This window comes from Clinocottus analis, unplaced genomic scaffold (assembly GCF_023055335.1).
Source record: "Clinocottus analis isolate CAN_PGR_092001 unplaced genomic scaffold, fCliAna1.0.p SCAF_11, whole genome shotgun sequence".
In the NCBI taxonomy this organism is placed as follows: Eukaryota; Metazoa; Chordata; class Actinopteri; order Perciformes; family Cottidae; genus Clinocottus; species Clinocottus analis.
Window position 1 is genome coordinate 3,186,564 of NW_027175832.1, and position 12,834 is coordinate 3,199,397.

At 40.5% G+C, this 12,834-nt stretch overlaps 1 protein-coding gene across 1 annotated transcript; it reads left to right on the forward strand.

Moving 5' to 3' along the window:
• The first annotated feature begins 3,578 nt into the window (after positions 1-3,578).
• On the forward strand, positions 3,579-5,278 carry gdf15 (Growth differentiation factor-15). The gene is made up of 2 exons (XM_068571591.1): positions 3,579-3,930; positions 4,476-5,278. The coding sequence occupies exons 1-2, from the start codon at positions 3,579-3,581 to the stop codon at positions 5,276-5,278; spliced, it is 1,155 nt and encodes a 384-aa protein (XP_068427692.1).
• The last annotated feature ends 7,556 nt before the right edge of the window (positions 5,279-12,834 follow it).

A 12,834-nucleotide genomic window follows, 5' to 3' on the forward strand; every position in this document is an offset into this window, starting at 1 on the left:
TCCTCCTCGCTGCTGCTGCTGCTCCACCAACACCACTCTCCTCCTCCTCCTCCTCCTCCTCCTCCTCCCCGGGGCGAGCTGCACGAGCGTCCCCGAAAACGTGGCCACTCCACGACCTATTAATGAAGCGAGAAGGCGTGTTGACCCCACCCTTTTATTGACTTTTTTTTTTTTCGAACAGTTGTCAAATAAATGCAAAAGAGGCCACAGGTTCTCCTGTGGTGTAATTGTCATTTTCAGATCATCAGCTACATAAATTCTCAAAACAGCCCGTCACTTCCTCATCTCTTCATCTTTTAAGGTCCCTGGTTCCCACTTTGGCAAAGCCTCGGTCTCATGGATCTTCTTAAAAACGAAGCTGTGTTGCTGCACCATCACAACGGGCAGCAATCACTTGCAACTGTAAAGCTGCTAAACCCTCCAGGAACTAATGCAATCCACTAGTTACCATATGGTACATGCAGTTAATCTATATTCACTCATTATAAACTAACACAGCGTCTGCCTGGTGGAAAAACAGAGAGGATGCAGAACAATTGTTCTTTGAAGTGGAGATGAATAGCAGTGATTGATCTGTCACTCTGTGGTACTGTGATGTATTTTCTTTCCATATAGAACAATGGTGAGTCTTTCATCCTGGTATGTCACATGGTATGTGGGCAAGTGAATCCCTCATTGTTCTCTTGTAGTTCAATATTTATGTGAAACTGTTTCAAATTTTGAAAATTTAGCATCTAGATTAAGTATTTTATGATCACAATGTGAGTATTTCTCAAAATATAATGTCCATGTAGTACACATATATAGATTATGCTCTTCCCAAGACTGATGGTGGAGTTTTTGCAGCTACAATAGGACATAAAGAGTTTCTATGTGTACGTTTGTTGTGCTCCAGCGTCCTCCAGCATAGATCATCTTCAAATCGTCCATGCATGCTCATTTGTGAAACCAGTCAGGCAAGAAAGTCGGCCCTTTTTTTACTGCCCGGTTAAAGACTTCTTCATCTCAACATAATGTTTCAAATTCATGCTAATAATATGTTTTTCATGCTCCTTCTGACTCTGAATAACGCTCTCTCTAGCTTATTGAAGTCTGTACTTCAGCCTTAGGGCCACTAGAGGACGCAATGGAGTTATTGGTCTATTTATGTTAACTGTGGAGGACAAGTTATCCTCTCTTCTGCTTTATGCACCCTGGGAAGGGTTCAGCCCCTCAGCAGTCTGAAGGCACTATAATTAAAAGTGAAACTAAGAGAAAATGGCAACAAAAAAAGAACAAATTCATACCAGAAAGAATAAATAAAGGTTATAGTTTAATGCTAGTCATGCTCACTTTCTCCATTATTCACCACAAACACATTCAGCTACGCTGGCAAAGATATGAGTCAACTGTTGTACAAGTGATACAAACCTTTTATTGCTTGCGGCCCCTTGATAAAAAGTCAAAAATCGACAACATCATTTTGACGTAGCGTTTTCTTTCATTGTTCCATCCTATCATCTTTACCGCTCATTCACCTCATATCTAAGCGCCAGCATAATGCCGTGAGAATAGAGCTGTCGTTTGGCTTCATGTATAGTGTCTCTGCCTATTTCCAGTGTGATGAAATTCCCTTTCACTGCTCAGGAACTTTCCCATGGCGTCAGAACAAGTATTTTTCTTCTTTATCCCTCCTAAAGTGAGAAAAATGTGAAAAGAAAAGGTGATATAGCCACAAGAAGAAGAGAGTGAGAGTCTTCAGCGACAGATTAAACAACAGTGACAGTTTTCACGAGTCACTTTACACCTTTCACACACTTTCAACTTGCAAGGTAAGTTCACCTCCTCACATGATTGTGTCATCACCTCGGTGACTCACGGCTCAGAAATCCACAGTTTCTCTCTATTGTGACAGTGCAAAGCACTCTGTGGCTCTGGTTGCCAACCTTTATAGCCATACATGTTACATGTATGTCTTTGAGAGCTTCAACCAAAGACTTTTGTTCCATTTAGACCAAAAGAGGAAGTCTGCAGCATGTTACATGTAAAGAGACAAGTCAGTAAAAATAACCATATTTTGTGTCGCAGACATGTTTTGTTTTTCATTCGTTCCTTTTTTTTTGTTAGTCTTCTCACAAACCCTCACATTTATTTTGAAACTCCCTACACATTGTATGAGCTTTGAATTATGGCATTTAACGACATATTGTTTTATCATAATGTACTTACTATAATATACTTTAACAAGATTTGTATTAAACCTTTAATGACTTGACAGTTTTACTATCTGCTTATTCTTCCAAAGTCACAGTTTGGCAAAAAAATGTCCATACATGCACGTTTATGGATATTTTTCATAAAAGTAGATCTTTATCAGTCAGCAATCGCAGTACCGGGAATGCCCTCAAAGAATAGCGTCAATGACACAGACGTAATGAAGCAGGGCACTGACCCTATTTACTGATAGAAGTGAGGGGGTTTTCACACACTGATAACTGCTTGGCAACGCTCCACGGAGCAGACACCAGTCTGTCCCAACGACGGCAACTGAAAGAACGGCAATGTTGCTCTTTTATCCAACTTTGCAGGACAGCAGCATCTGACATTAGATATGTTGTTCGTCTAATTCAGAAAAAGAGTGCACATTCACGTCGGTGACCAGCTCTTGAATCACAAACATGATGTGATTCCAGCAATAGTAGATTGAGATAGTGGACTCAGGACACTTCCCTCTTTCAACAGACAACTTATTTATTTATCTCTTTCTTTAACCTTGAGGCATTTCCTCTGTGGGCTTCATTCAGGAAGGATTTAATACAAACAATCAGCTCTCTCCACCTTCTTCTGTTTGGTGATTGTATGTTGTCACACAAAGCTGATAGGGGGGAAAGAAAATGAGGCCGGACTGTTCTGAGAGTGACTTGCAATCTTTGGCTGGTGGAAGAAGATAGCGTTTGGAGATCTAGCCGTCAGGTTTCAGTGTCTGCTCGGCGTGTGAGCGAGACTCTAAACGCCTCTCTGATTTGAACCTGTTGCTGACCTTATCTGGCCGAGTTGTAAGGGAACAGAGAGACGCAGACTTATAGCGATCAGTAAACTATCACATTAACATTATCAAACCTGGATCAGCTAATGTAATTGCCCATTGTCCTCCTCCTACTGCAAGACATATGGTCATTTATTTGATTAAGTGACGCATAACTAGACATGGCGACGTTGCATGCTGAGGTGCACACTATGTACCAGTGACGTAACCAAATCTCATCCAGAACTCCCTTTATTTCACGCCTCTCCTATCTGGATAATATCTAACGGATGTACTCAAACAAAAACAAAATAAAAAAGGTGCTAAAGTTGAAATTAATTTCTCAGATTTCCAATTCCATAAATCGCATGATGTTAACGCAGAACACACTGCTGACAAAATGTTGCCTCATAATGACATTTGGCCCTCGCTGAGCCCATCACAGGCTCACCTGACTAGCCAGGGGTGTGGCAACACGAGCTCTATAAATAAAAGCATGTCAAGAATTTCATTCATAAGTTGGACAAGCCCCAGCTGCAGCAGTGTCAAACCAAACCTACCTGTTGGACTCACCATGCACAGATCACGCACACTCCTGCAACTCATCTCCTGCGTGCTGCCGCTCCTCGCCTCCCTCTCCAGCTCAGGGGAGAGCCGGCCTCACGTGGCCCACGGAGGCGCACCGGATGTGGACACAGCGAACAGCCAAACGGAGCTGCTTCTGGAGGCGGTGAAGACCGGGATCCTCGGCTCGTTGGGTCTGGACAGGGAGCCGACCCGGCCAACCCGAAAGGCCTCGGAGGAAGAGCGAAGGAGAATGTATCAGCTCTACGGGGAAAAAGTGAGAGAGATGAGAGGAAATTCCAGCCAGCTGATGAAGGAAACCCGGCCATCCATCATGTCTACTGTGCTCTTTCCAGCTACAGGTGATATATATACATATATATATTTGTTAGATATCAGACATCAGGAAGACACTTAGGCCTAATCTAGTCATTGCCACGATTGATGTGAACATTTGGAAAGTTAGAGTGGGAGTAGGAAAGAACAGTACATGACTGGTTCAAGAAATCTTCCTCTCCAGATGCAGACAAAAGGAGTTGTGCCAGTGTGGTTGTGAATAATCCCGAAAGTTCATGCTCCAGGTGAAGATCTCTGACTTCCTGGAAGCTGTCTGTGCTCAGTTTAAACATATGTGCCATGGCTGGAAATAGATCCAAAGAGTCCTGTAAAGAAAGCAAACACATTCCTGCTTTTAGAAACCATGAGCGTGATCGGCACACATCGTATACGTGATGTTACACGTTGAGCACGTGTTTTTCAAGAGAGCGTTGGAGGTCAAAATAAAAGTGTTTTCGCACTCTCAGTTGTTCCGCATTGTGATTTTCCCCAAATGTCAAATCATCACAGGATGTTGCCAACTTTGGTTCTAATGAAGCTTTTTCTTTATTTGTGTTTATTTGTTTCTTAGTGAAGTCAATAAAAGCGGTGCGGAGAGGAGGAGCGTGCCCACACCAACGTCCAGGCCAACGCATGCAGTGGTACAGAGCGGTTTTCCACAAAAACCCCAACATCCAAGCTGAACTGACGCTAACTCGGGCTGAGCTGAAGATTTCCAGGCAGATTTTAGATAAACCCACTTCAGTTCCGCCTGAGAAGAGACAAGTTAAAGTCAACAGGGTGACACCGAGGAACTCTGCTGCGTGGACAACACACACAAACTCTCCGATTCGTACCAATGTGTCGAGCACTCAAGATTTGATGCTGGACATCAGCCCCGAGGTGGCGATGTGGTTGAGGACTGACGTCGGAGAGGCGCTGGTGGTGGATGTGGGGATCGTTGTGGGTGTGAAAGACACCCTCAAGGCGAGCCCGACCATTTCCCTGGAATTAGGCCTCGCGGCGGCCAAACCGGCGGGGAAGACGAGGCTGCCTCGCTCTAACAAGGAGGACGTCTGCAGCGAACAAGGGTGGTGCTGCCGCAAGTCGGTCACCGTGTCCTTCAAGGACATCGGCTGGGCGGATTGGGTGGTGGCGCCGACCGAGTACACGATGCACTTCTGCGACGGCACCTGCCCCCACAACTACAAGCCGGCCAGCATGCACACGCAGGTGAAGTCTCGGCTGCATCAGATCACCAAAGGAGAGTCGCCTCGGCCCTGCTGTGTGCCGGCGGCCTACGAGCCCATGGTCCTGATGCACTACGACAGTCGGGGAAAGTTGACGCTGACTCCTTTCGATGACTTGATTGTCAGTAAATGTCACTGTGCCTGAGGAACTGTGCCTTTTTTTTTTTTTAAAGTTAAACCGTTGTAGGAGCGTAGCCACTAAACACGCATGTTACATGCTGATTGTTTCACAGCTGCATAGTTGTTGTTTTTCACTGGTTAACTCAATCAAAATCCACTTTATTTGGAAGAAAAAGGTGTTACTGCGCCACAAAGCCACTGTTTTATTTTGTGCATTGTGGATCAAGCGGTAGATCTGTTCGCACATAGTTTTTATTTATTTCAAGTTTTATTTATGGACCTAAATTTATATTTGTGTTTTATCGTTGTTTGATGTTACAGCATATTTTAGTCCTATTTAATTTGTATTGTCATTGCCATTATTTCAAGCACTGTAGTGTTTTATGAGGCATGTGGTTTTAATATTTAATTTGCTGTCTTGTACATTTCAATGATGATATGAAAACATAAATACTGTTGATTTATTCACACTAAACTGATGCACTTGAATATATGAACTTGTACTTTTCATAATAAACACATGAGCATGATACCTTCTCATACTTGTCATCTATTCAAAGACACGCTATCAACCACTGCAGGTTACAAAGGTCCCGGTGTGAACAGAAATCCGCCTGTAAAGATACGCTGACTTCTATCTCCCATTAAGGGCCTTGAAGTTTTGTTCGCCGTGGCCTTGACCAGTCGAGGAACAAATCATTGCTTTAATTTGAAAAGGGAAAACAGGAAAAAAGCTGCATGTTGTGTAAACTCCAGACTGCTCAGATTACATATCAATGACGATACTGTAAATGCAATTTTCATGACAGATTATCAAAGCTTTTTGTTGTAATATTTACTTTCAAGTGCTGTTGAGATAAGTTATTCGCAAAAGAACAAATGATTATGTGCGATATCCTACGATAAGAAACAAGAAAAACAAATTCCCATTAGAGAAAGCAGCTCTTAAGTGCAGCTCAAAGTGTTGTTAGTAAACAGCGCCGTGATGAGAAGCGTGTTCGTGAGCCAGTGAACTCAAGTGAACAGAAATTAGCGGCGAGCTCCTCAGGATGCTTATAGTTTAATTATAAGTTGGGTAAAGGTCACTTAAATATGAGCGAGTTGTTTTACAATTAATAAAGCAGACGCATGAAAGAGTGGGGCGTATTGAGTGACCCTGGTCGACTGAATAAATAGGCAGACAGATGAATAGGTGATTAATCAGAGCCGCAGACACAAATACGAGCTGCAGTTACACTTTTCTGATGGTAAATTTAGACCTGTGCCGAGAAACGGCTCACTCACCTCTTTGTTTTAATCCTGTCGCTATTTGTTTCAGGGGATGACATCCTTAGTTATTACACAACTGTGGGTGGATATAAAAGTCCTCAATCTTCGATTCTGAAAGGTCCCGAGTTTCAGTGCCACCCAAAGTATACAAGTATAAAAGAATTAGGGGCAGTATTTATCAAGGACCTTCTGTGTGTGACAGCATGAACTCATTAGCCACCTCATTTGGCTTTCTCTTTGGTTTTAATCCACACGTAGCCTTACCGGAAAACTATTGCTTGGATTAATTCCGAAATGATAGGGGGGGGGGGTAACAAAAATAGAAAATATGAACGAAAGAAATGTCCTGGCCTCTAGACGTCCCCGTCAGTCTCTGGTCTTTACCTGTTTAGAGAGGCACAACCTCTCAAATCTTTATCTCTCTTCCTCCTCAAGATCGCTTTAAGGAAAGAGACAGTAACAGTTTTCACATCCTCTCGTCGCGTCTGCTCTCAAAAACATAAAGTGGTGCAGACGAGTCATGATGGTGACCTTTTTAAATATGTTTGTATGCAAGCACCACATATGGAAAATTTGTTTTTTGGCACATAGTATGTATATATTTATATATCAATGTGGATTTGTTCAATGTACATGTTGTTTGCATTTATATTATATTACTGGAAGGGATTTTAAGTGATTTTTCTCTAATCTCACAAAACTCTAAAACCTATAGACACACCAAACATACGCTATTAGTTAAAGCCTCTTCAATGAACATGCTGAACTTAAAATGTTCTAAATATTGTGTTATTTGTGTTTTATAATCTTGTGTTTTTAATACCATCCTCGCAAATAGTCCATAACTATTCTGTAATTCTAATACATTTATATAATTTGTGTGATCAACAACATTAATTTAATTAAATAATGTAAACCTATAGCAGTGATGCAGCTGGATTCCTACAACTTTTGAAGCTGATGAATAAAATGTTCTTAGGGAAATATGTTGGCCACATGAAGAACATATGTTGCTTTTCTATGAAACATAACGAACGCTACATATATCATAAATGTACAAAAAAACACTTTGACATGCATTCATGCGCAGCATTTCATATTCACATACACCCCTAATTAGTTTTTACAGATGTATTTATATATTTACCTGATAATTTATTTAAATATGAATTGTCTATGCAGCTAAAGTATTCATCAGGGCAAATGTAATATAGCTGATAGAAAAAAGGAGAGCAGGATACATGCATGATTCACCACACAAGTGTAAACCTATAATTACAGACATATCAAGAGAAAAGCCATCAAACAATCAACCCATATTTAAAAAAAAATATTTACTTAAATACTTACTAGTCAAAATGTGGTGATTTGCTTTGCTGTGTGTCCAATATAACAACAACAAAAAAACAGGAGCAATAAAAGATCACCGTAAGCAGAACATACAAAACAGTTTATACAAATTATTCCTATAACGTTACACTTAAACAATAAGATACAACAATAATCTGTATTATTTCCATATGCTACTGACATTTTCTACAGTATTTTTTGTTTGTTTCAGCTCTATTAAAAGGCAGCAGCCCCTTTTTTCCTTGTAAAAAATGTAAATTTGTTGCATTATCAATGATCAGAGTCGTGTCCTATGAATCCGGCACAATATACAGGTCTTCTTCTTGGTAGTGTGAGAGGATGGAGAGGTTGCATTCTGGATCGTTGCTGTATATTGCATCATCTGGTGAATCACACTGCAAGTACACATCCTCTTCAGTTTCACTAGGCAACCTGGAGAGAAACAATTAGGTGTAGCGGATCACGCAGGACTTTTTCCTGATGTAAAAAAAAAACATTGTGACACAAGGCAAATATTATGTAAACTGTGTGGATTACTTTCCCCAGTTTCCATTCTTGCTCAGAGAAAGAAAAAAAAACTCCCACTCTGAGTCATCAGCTGGCACGTTTGATTAATTGACTCTAAATCATATGAAACAACAGGGAAAACGACTGTGTACATATGTGACAGCGTGATTGTGCAAAATGGGGAAATGTAAACCACAAGTGCGACATTTCTTCATCTGTCTCTCTTGTTGGACAAACAGCGGTTTCATTAATGTAATTTCCGCCTCAACATTTCTTCTAAAAAAAGTTGTAACCTGATCCTCACAATACTGATAATGATATTTAAATCGTATACAGCGCTTTTCTAAGTACCCAAAGACCCAAAGATCAAACCTGTTAAACATTTTTTGGACTTTAAATATGAAAATACTTCAAGCGCAGCTTACTTCTTCACTGCAGGCCTGGTCGTTCGAGTTGTCAGGTTTTCATAAATCGGGTTCGGGCCTGTCGACTGTTCTCGGATCATCGTGATGTAGTGATGGGAATCTTGTGGCGGCGTCTCTGCATCGTCCTGCTTTTTGTGGCTGCTCCTTTTATTTCCAAACCGCAACATGCTCCTCATTTTACCGTGGCATTTGTACACGGTCACGCCGGCTGCGATCAGCAGCAGTAAAAAGAAAAATGTCAGTCCGACAGCCAGACCTGTAGGGGAGCTGCTGGGGTCCGGACATGTGGAGGTGTCATTGCCAGGGATGCAGGAGTTATTGACGACCATTATCTGCAAGATACATAGACAGATATGTACTTTATTAATCCCCAAGGGGAAGTTCTTTTGTCAAAGTAGCGTCCCACATTTACAGACATCAACGTCAATGGAATAAACTAAACACACAAGATGAGTAATGAAAGAAAATAAAAGAAGAGCAGGGATGGAAGATATACCCAAAATAAAAAAGAAAATAGAATATATATATATATATTAGTATGAAGTATGAAAGTTAACGATTAAACTGAGAATAAACTGAGTGGCATTGCTCAAACTATTATTCGTAGTAATTTGAAACTATACATTTCTTGATGAATTATTTCAATGTTTTTGGGTTTTTTTCAAAAAATAATTAAATAAAAAGAGGATTAATTTCACAATACACTCCAGGAAATGCTGTAAAACAACATGCACTTTCAGCCAAATCAAACATTTTTCTGTTCAAGTGGAGGTCAATAAAAACAGTGAACCTACCATTTAAGGCTTCAACGTTGTGCGTCGAGCGCTGCGTTAACAGTGAAGTCGTGTGGTGTGTCTTTAACACTTCACACTTGCGACAGTGAAGTTCCCTATTTTTAAATCGTGGAAATGAACAACGAAAGTGCCAAAACCAGAAGATTTCCTGTAAAAGCGCTTCCTGAAAATAGACAGCTGCTGACAGGAGCTGGATTTTGATTATATTAAACCGTATGACTCAAGAGATAAGTTTCCTGCATGACAACAATGATGATTATCACATAATTGACGATGAACTAAAACTGTATTTATTTCTCTTTCTCTGGTTGAAAAGTCTCACAGTTTCCCAAAAAATAGAGTTGCTTTTTCAAAGAATGATATTCATCCTCGTGTGTGTCATAGTGTATCACACACACAGACACACACACACACAAAGGAGATTTTTCTCCTTTTACTTGTTTTAGATAAAGACGATGTTTGCTAACATTAGGACTGTGTATATATATATCGTCAACTATATTGTTAAATATTATACTGAAGAATAAACTAAATTTGATAAATCAATAAGAAGAGTGGAGATACGTTAAAATGTAGATATTAATAAATGTCAACGTTCTGAAACGACCAAACAAAAGATTTTAAGAAGTGAAGAGGTTCTTGAAGACAGCACCAACAAATGTATCAGTGATATGGGATGCCTTTGATTCTCTCTTTTGCAATATATAGATGTTTAGATTAGTTCATTTTTCATTTCACACAATGTTAAATGTAAATTATCCCGATAAACAATAAACACACAGTGATCAAAACAAGCTTTAGTGCTTCCAAAGTTGAAAGTAGCGTCTCATCTGGTAATCCAGCTCCATTAATAAACGATATGAAAAACCATTATGTAGCTTTAAGAAGTGAAACTGCAATGTGCTATCAAGCTGCTGGCACACAGACATTGAACACAACTGGTACATTACTTCCCCCTGCTGTTTCTCTCACCGGCTACATGCACAACACTTTTGGAATATTATTCACATCACATATGTTCCACGTTGATGAGCTAATGGTTGAATTTGAAACGCTGTTTTCTCACTGTTGGCTAGCAAAAGTCACACGTTAGGTTAGGTGATGTGAGTGTCAATCTTGTTGAAGCAGCATCTCTCACTACTTAACCTTTTGGAAACCTTGCGAGAAAATCCTCCCGCGCCAATTTTAAGTCCCAGCATGCCCCATTCAGACAATCTTTTGGCATAAAATACGTAATATTTCCATTTCTGGACCGAACGACACAGTTTTTTGACTGAAACTCCGTCGTTACAGGACAAGACTTTGTTTTATTATGATTATTGTTGCAGATTCAGATTCTTTAGGTCCTACTCTTTCCAAAAACATGTCTTATTGATCACTCTAGGAGCTATTTTGAGGAAATCTGGCTCATATCTTGCTGGATGTTCATAGTTACAATCAAAATTTCTTTTTTTGCAGATATACATTTTTTTCCCAAGACTTTGCTGAACAAATACATACAATAAACACAAGTATTGGAATTAATTTGGGGTTCCTGTGATGACGAACAAACATCACAATAAAACAAAGCATTGGCCTGTTAGGAAGGACTTTCAGTCAAAACAATTGCGTCGTTCGGTTCAATTTTCGCGCACGGTTTCCAAAAGGTTAGGCGGTGCAAAAAGAAAAATAAAGAACCAAGAGGGAAAACTTTCAGGGCAACAGGTTTATCTGATAAAAGCGAAGTGAAAGTTTCCCTCTCTGCTGCTCACTCGCTCAAGCCTCGGCGTTGCCGCTAATGTTAGCGCAGGATGTTTGCATATCAGATAAACATTAACACTATCTGGTGGAGGACACCTGCATGAAGTGGGTTTCCTCATTTGGACAGGGCCTCACGCACCGGCTCCACTTCAAGGCTCCGGCTCCCCCGAAGGCTTTTCCAGCAATAGTAGGTTGTGCTCAGACTCCTTCCCTCCACCTGCCATGTAGTCGCTTCCTTTTCCCATGGTGCCATGGTTACCTTACAACCACATCCCACATCTCCTGGACGGCAGGTGAAACAGCTCCACTGTGCCTCCAGGGCCTGTAAGGACAACAACAAAAAAAGAAACAATCCCTGTAGGTGTGCCGTTTGGACTCTCGGCATGTTGATTGTGTGTGTGTTTGTTTTTACTGAACTTTTTATATTATCATATACCACATGTATTTTACATAAAGGCCTTCAGCCTCTTTCTGTCGTGAACACAGCTGATTTCATGGCTGACACGCTGCAGTGAGGAAACAAGAGCGAAAACACAAAGGTATTTTTCTCCCAATTGATTTATCGTGTAATTGATTTGGGGGAAACAAATATGTGACTGAAATACTTCTTTCTCAGTCATCTAAGAGTTCATTTGTCCATTCACCTTTGGATATTCACCTGGAAAGCATGGGACACAATGTTGTGACATGTTTGATGTTCAGTGGTGCACATACAAGGCAGACAGTGCCACTTTCTGGCCTGAGACATAATGTCACAAACATTCAGGCCAACAATGACAAGGGAAGGTAAATTATTTTCTAAAAATATAAAGGCCAGAAAAGCTGAATTTAGGTTAAACACTTCCCCAAGTTCCTCACAACCTCCTTTAGGTGGGAAAAAGTTGGTCAGCATGTTCCACCTGGTGACACCAACACACCTCAGTGCCTAAAAATACATTCTACTGAAAAACTACACCAATAATGCTTTAAATATAAAACGAATGATAATAATAATAGTGATTGTTATTGTTATTATGATAACAAATGTGTGTTAAAAAGTGAAATTTGCGGTTGTTCCGCAGTCCAGATGTGCAGAGCGCCTCCACTCCACCCCCGCGCAGAGACGTGACCACGCAAAGCCGAGGCGGCTGCGTCAAGTCGGCCAGAGACAACCGAGCAGATACAAGGAAGTAGACGATTTGGCCTTCAAAATAAAAGAATGCCATGTCGCCAAAAAAAATAAAAAAAAGATGTAATTGTTCAGTTTTAGTCTGGCAAAAAAAATAAATGCTATCAGCTATTAGTTGACTAAATAATAACACAGCCAACAGACAACTGATGTGGTGGAGCGTTGAATGGCCTCGATAGTTTAATATTTTATCAATATCTGCATCTACTGTTTTTCTGTTAAGTGTTGTGAAGGTTGCTCATGAGCAAGCAACACGTATATTTAACCCCTAAAAGAAGGACAGGCCTACTGGGGAGAGTACCTTCTGATTTTATGCAACTAAACTAGG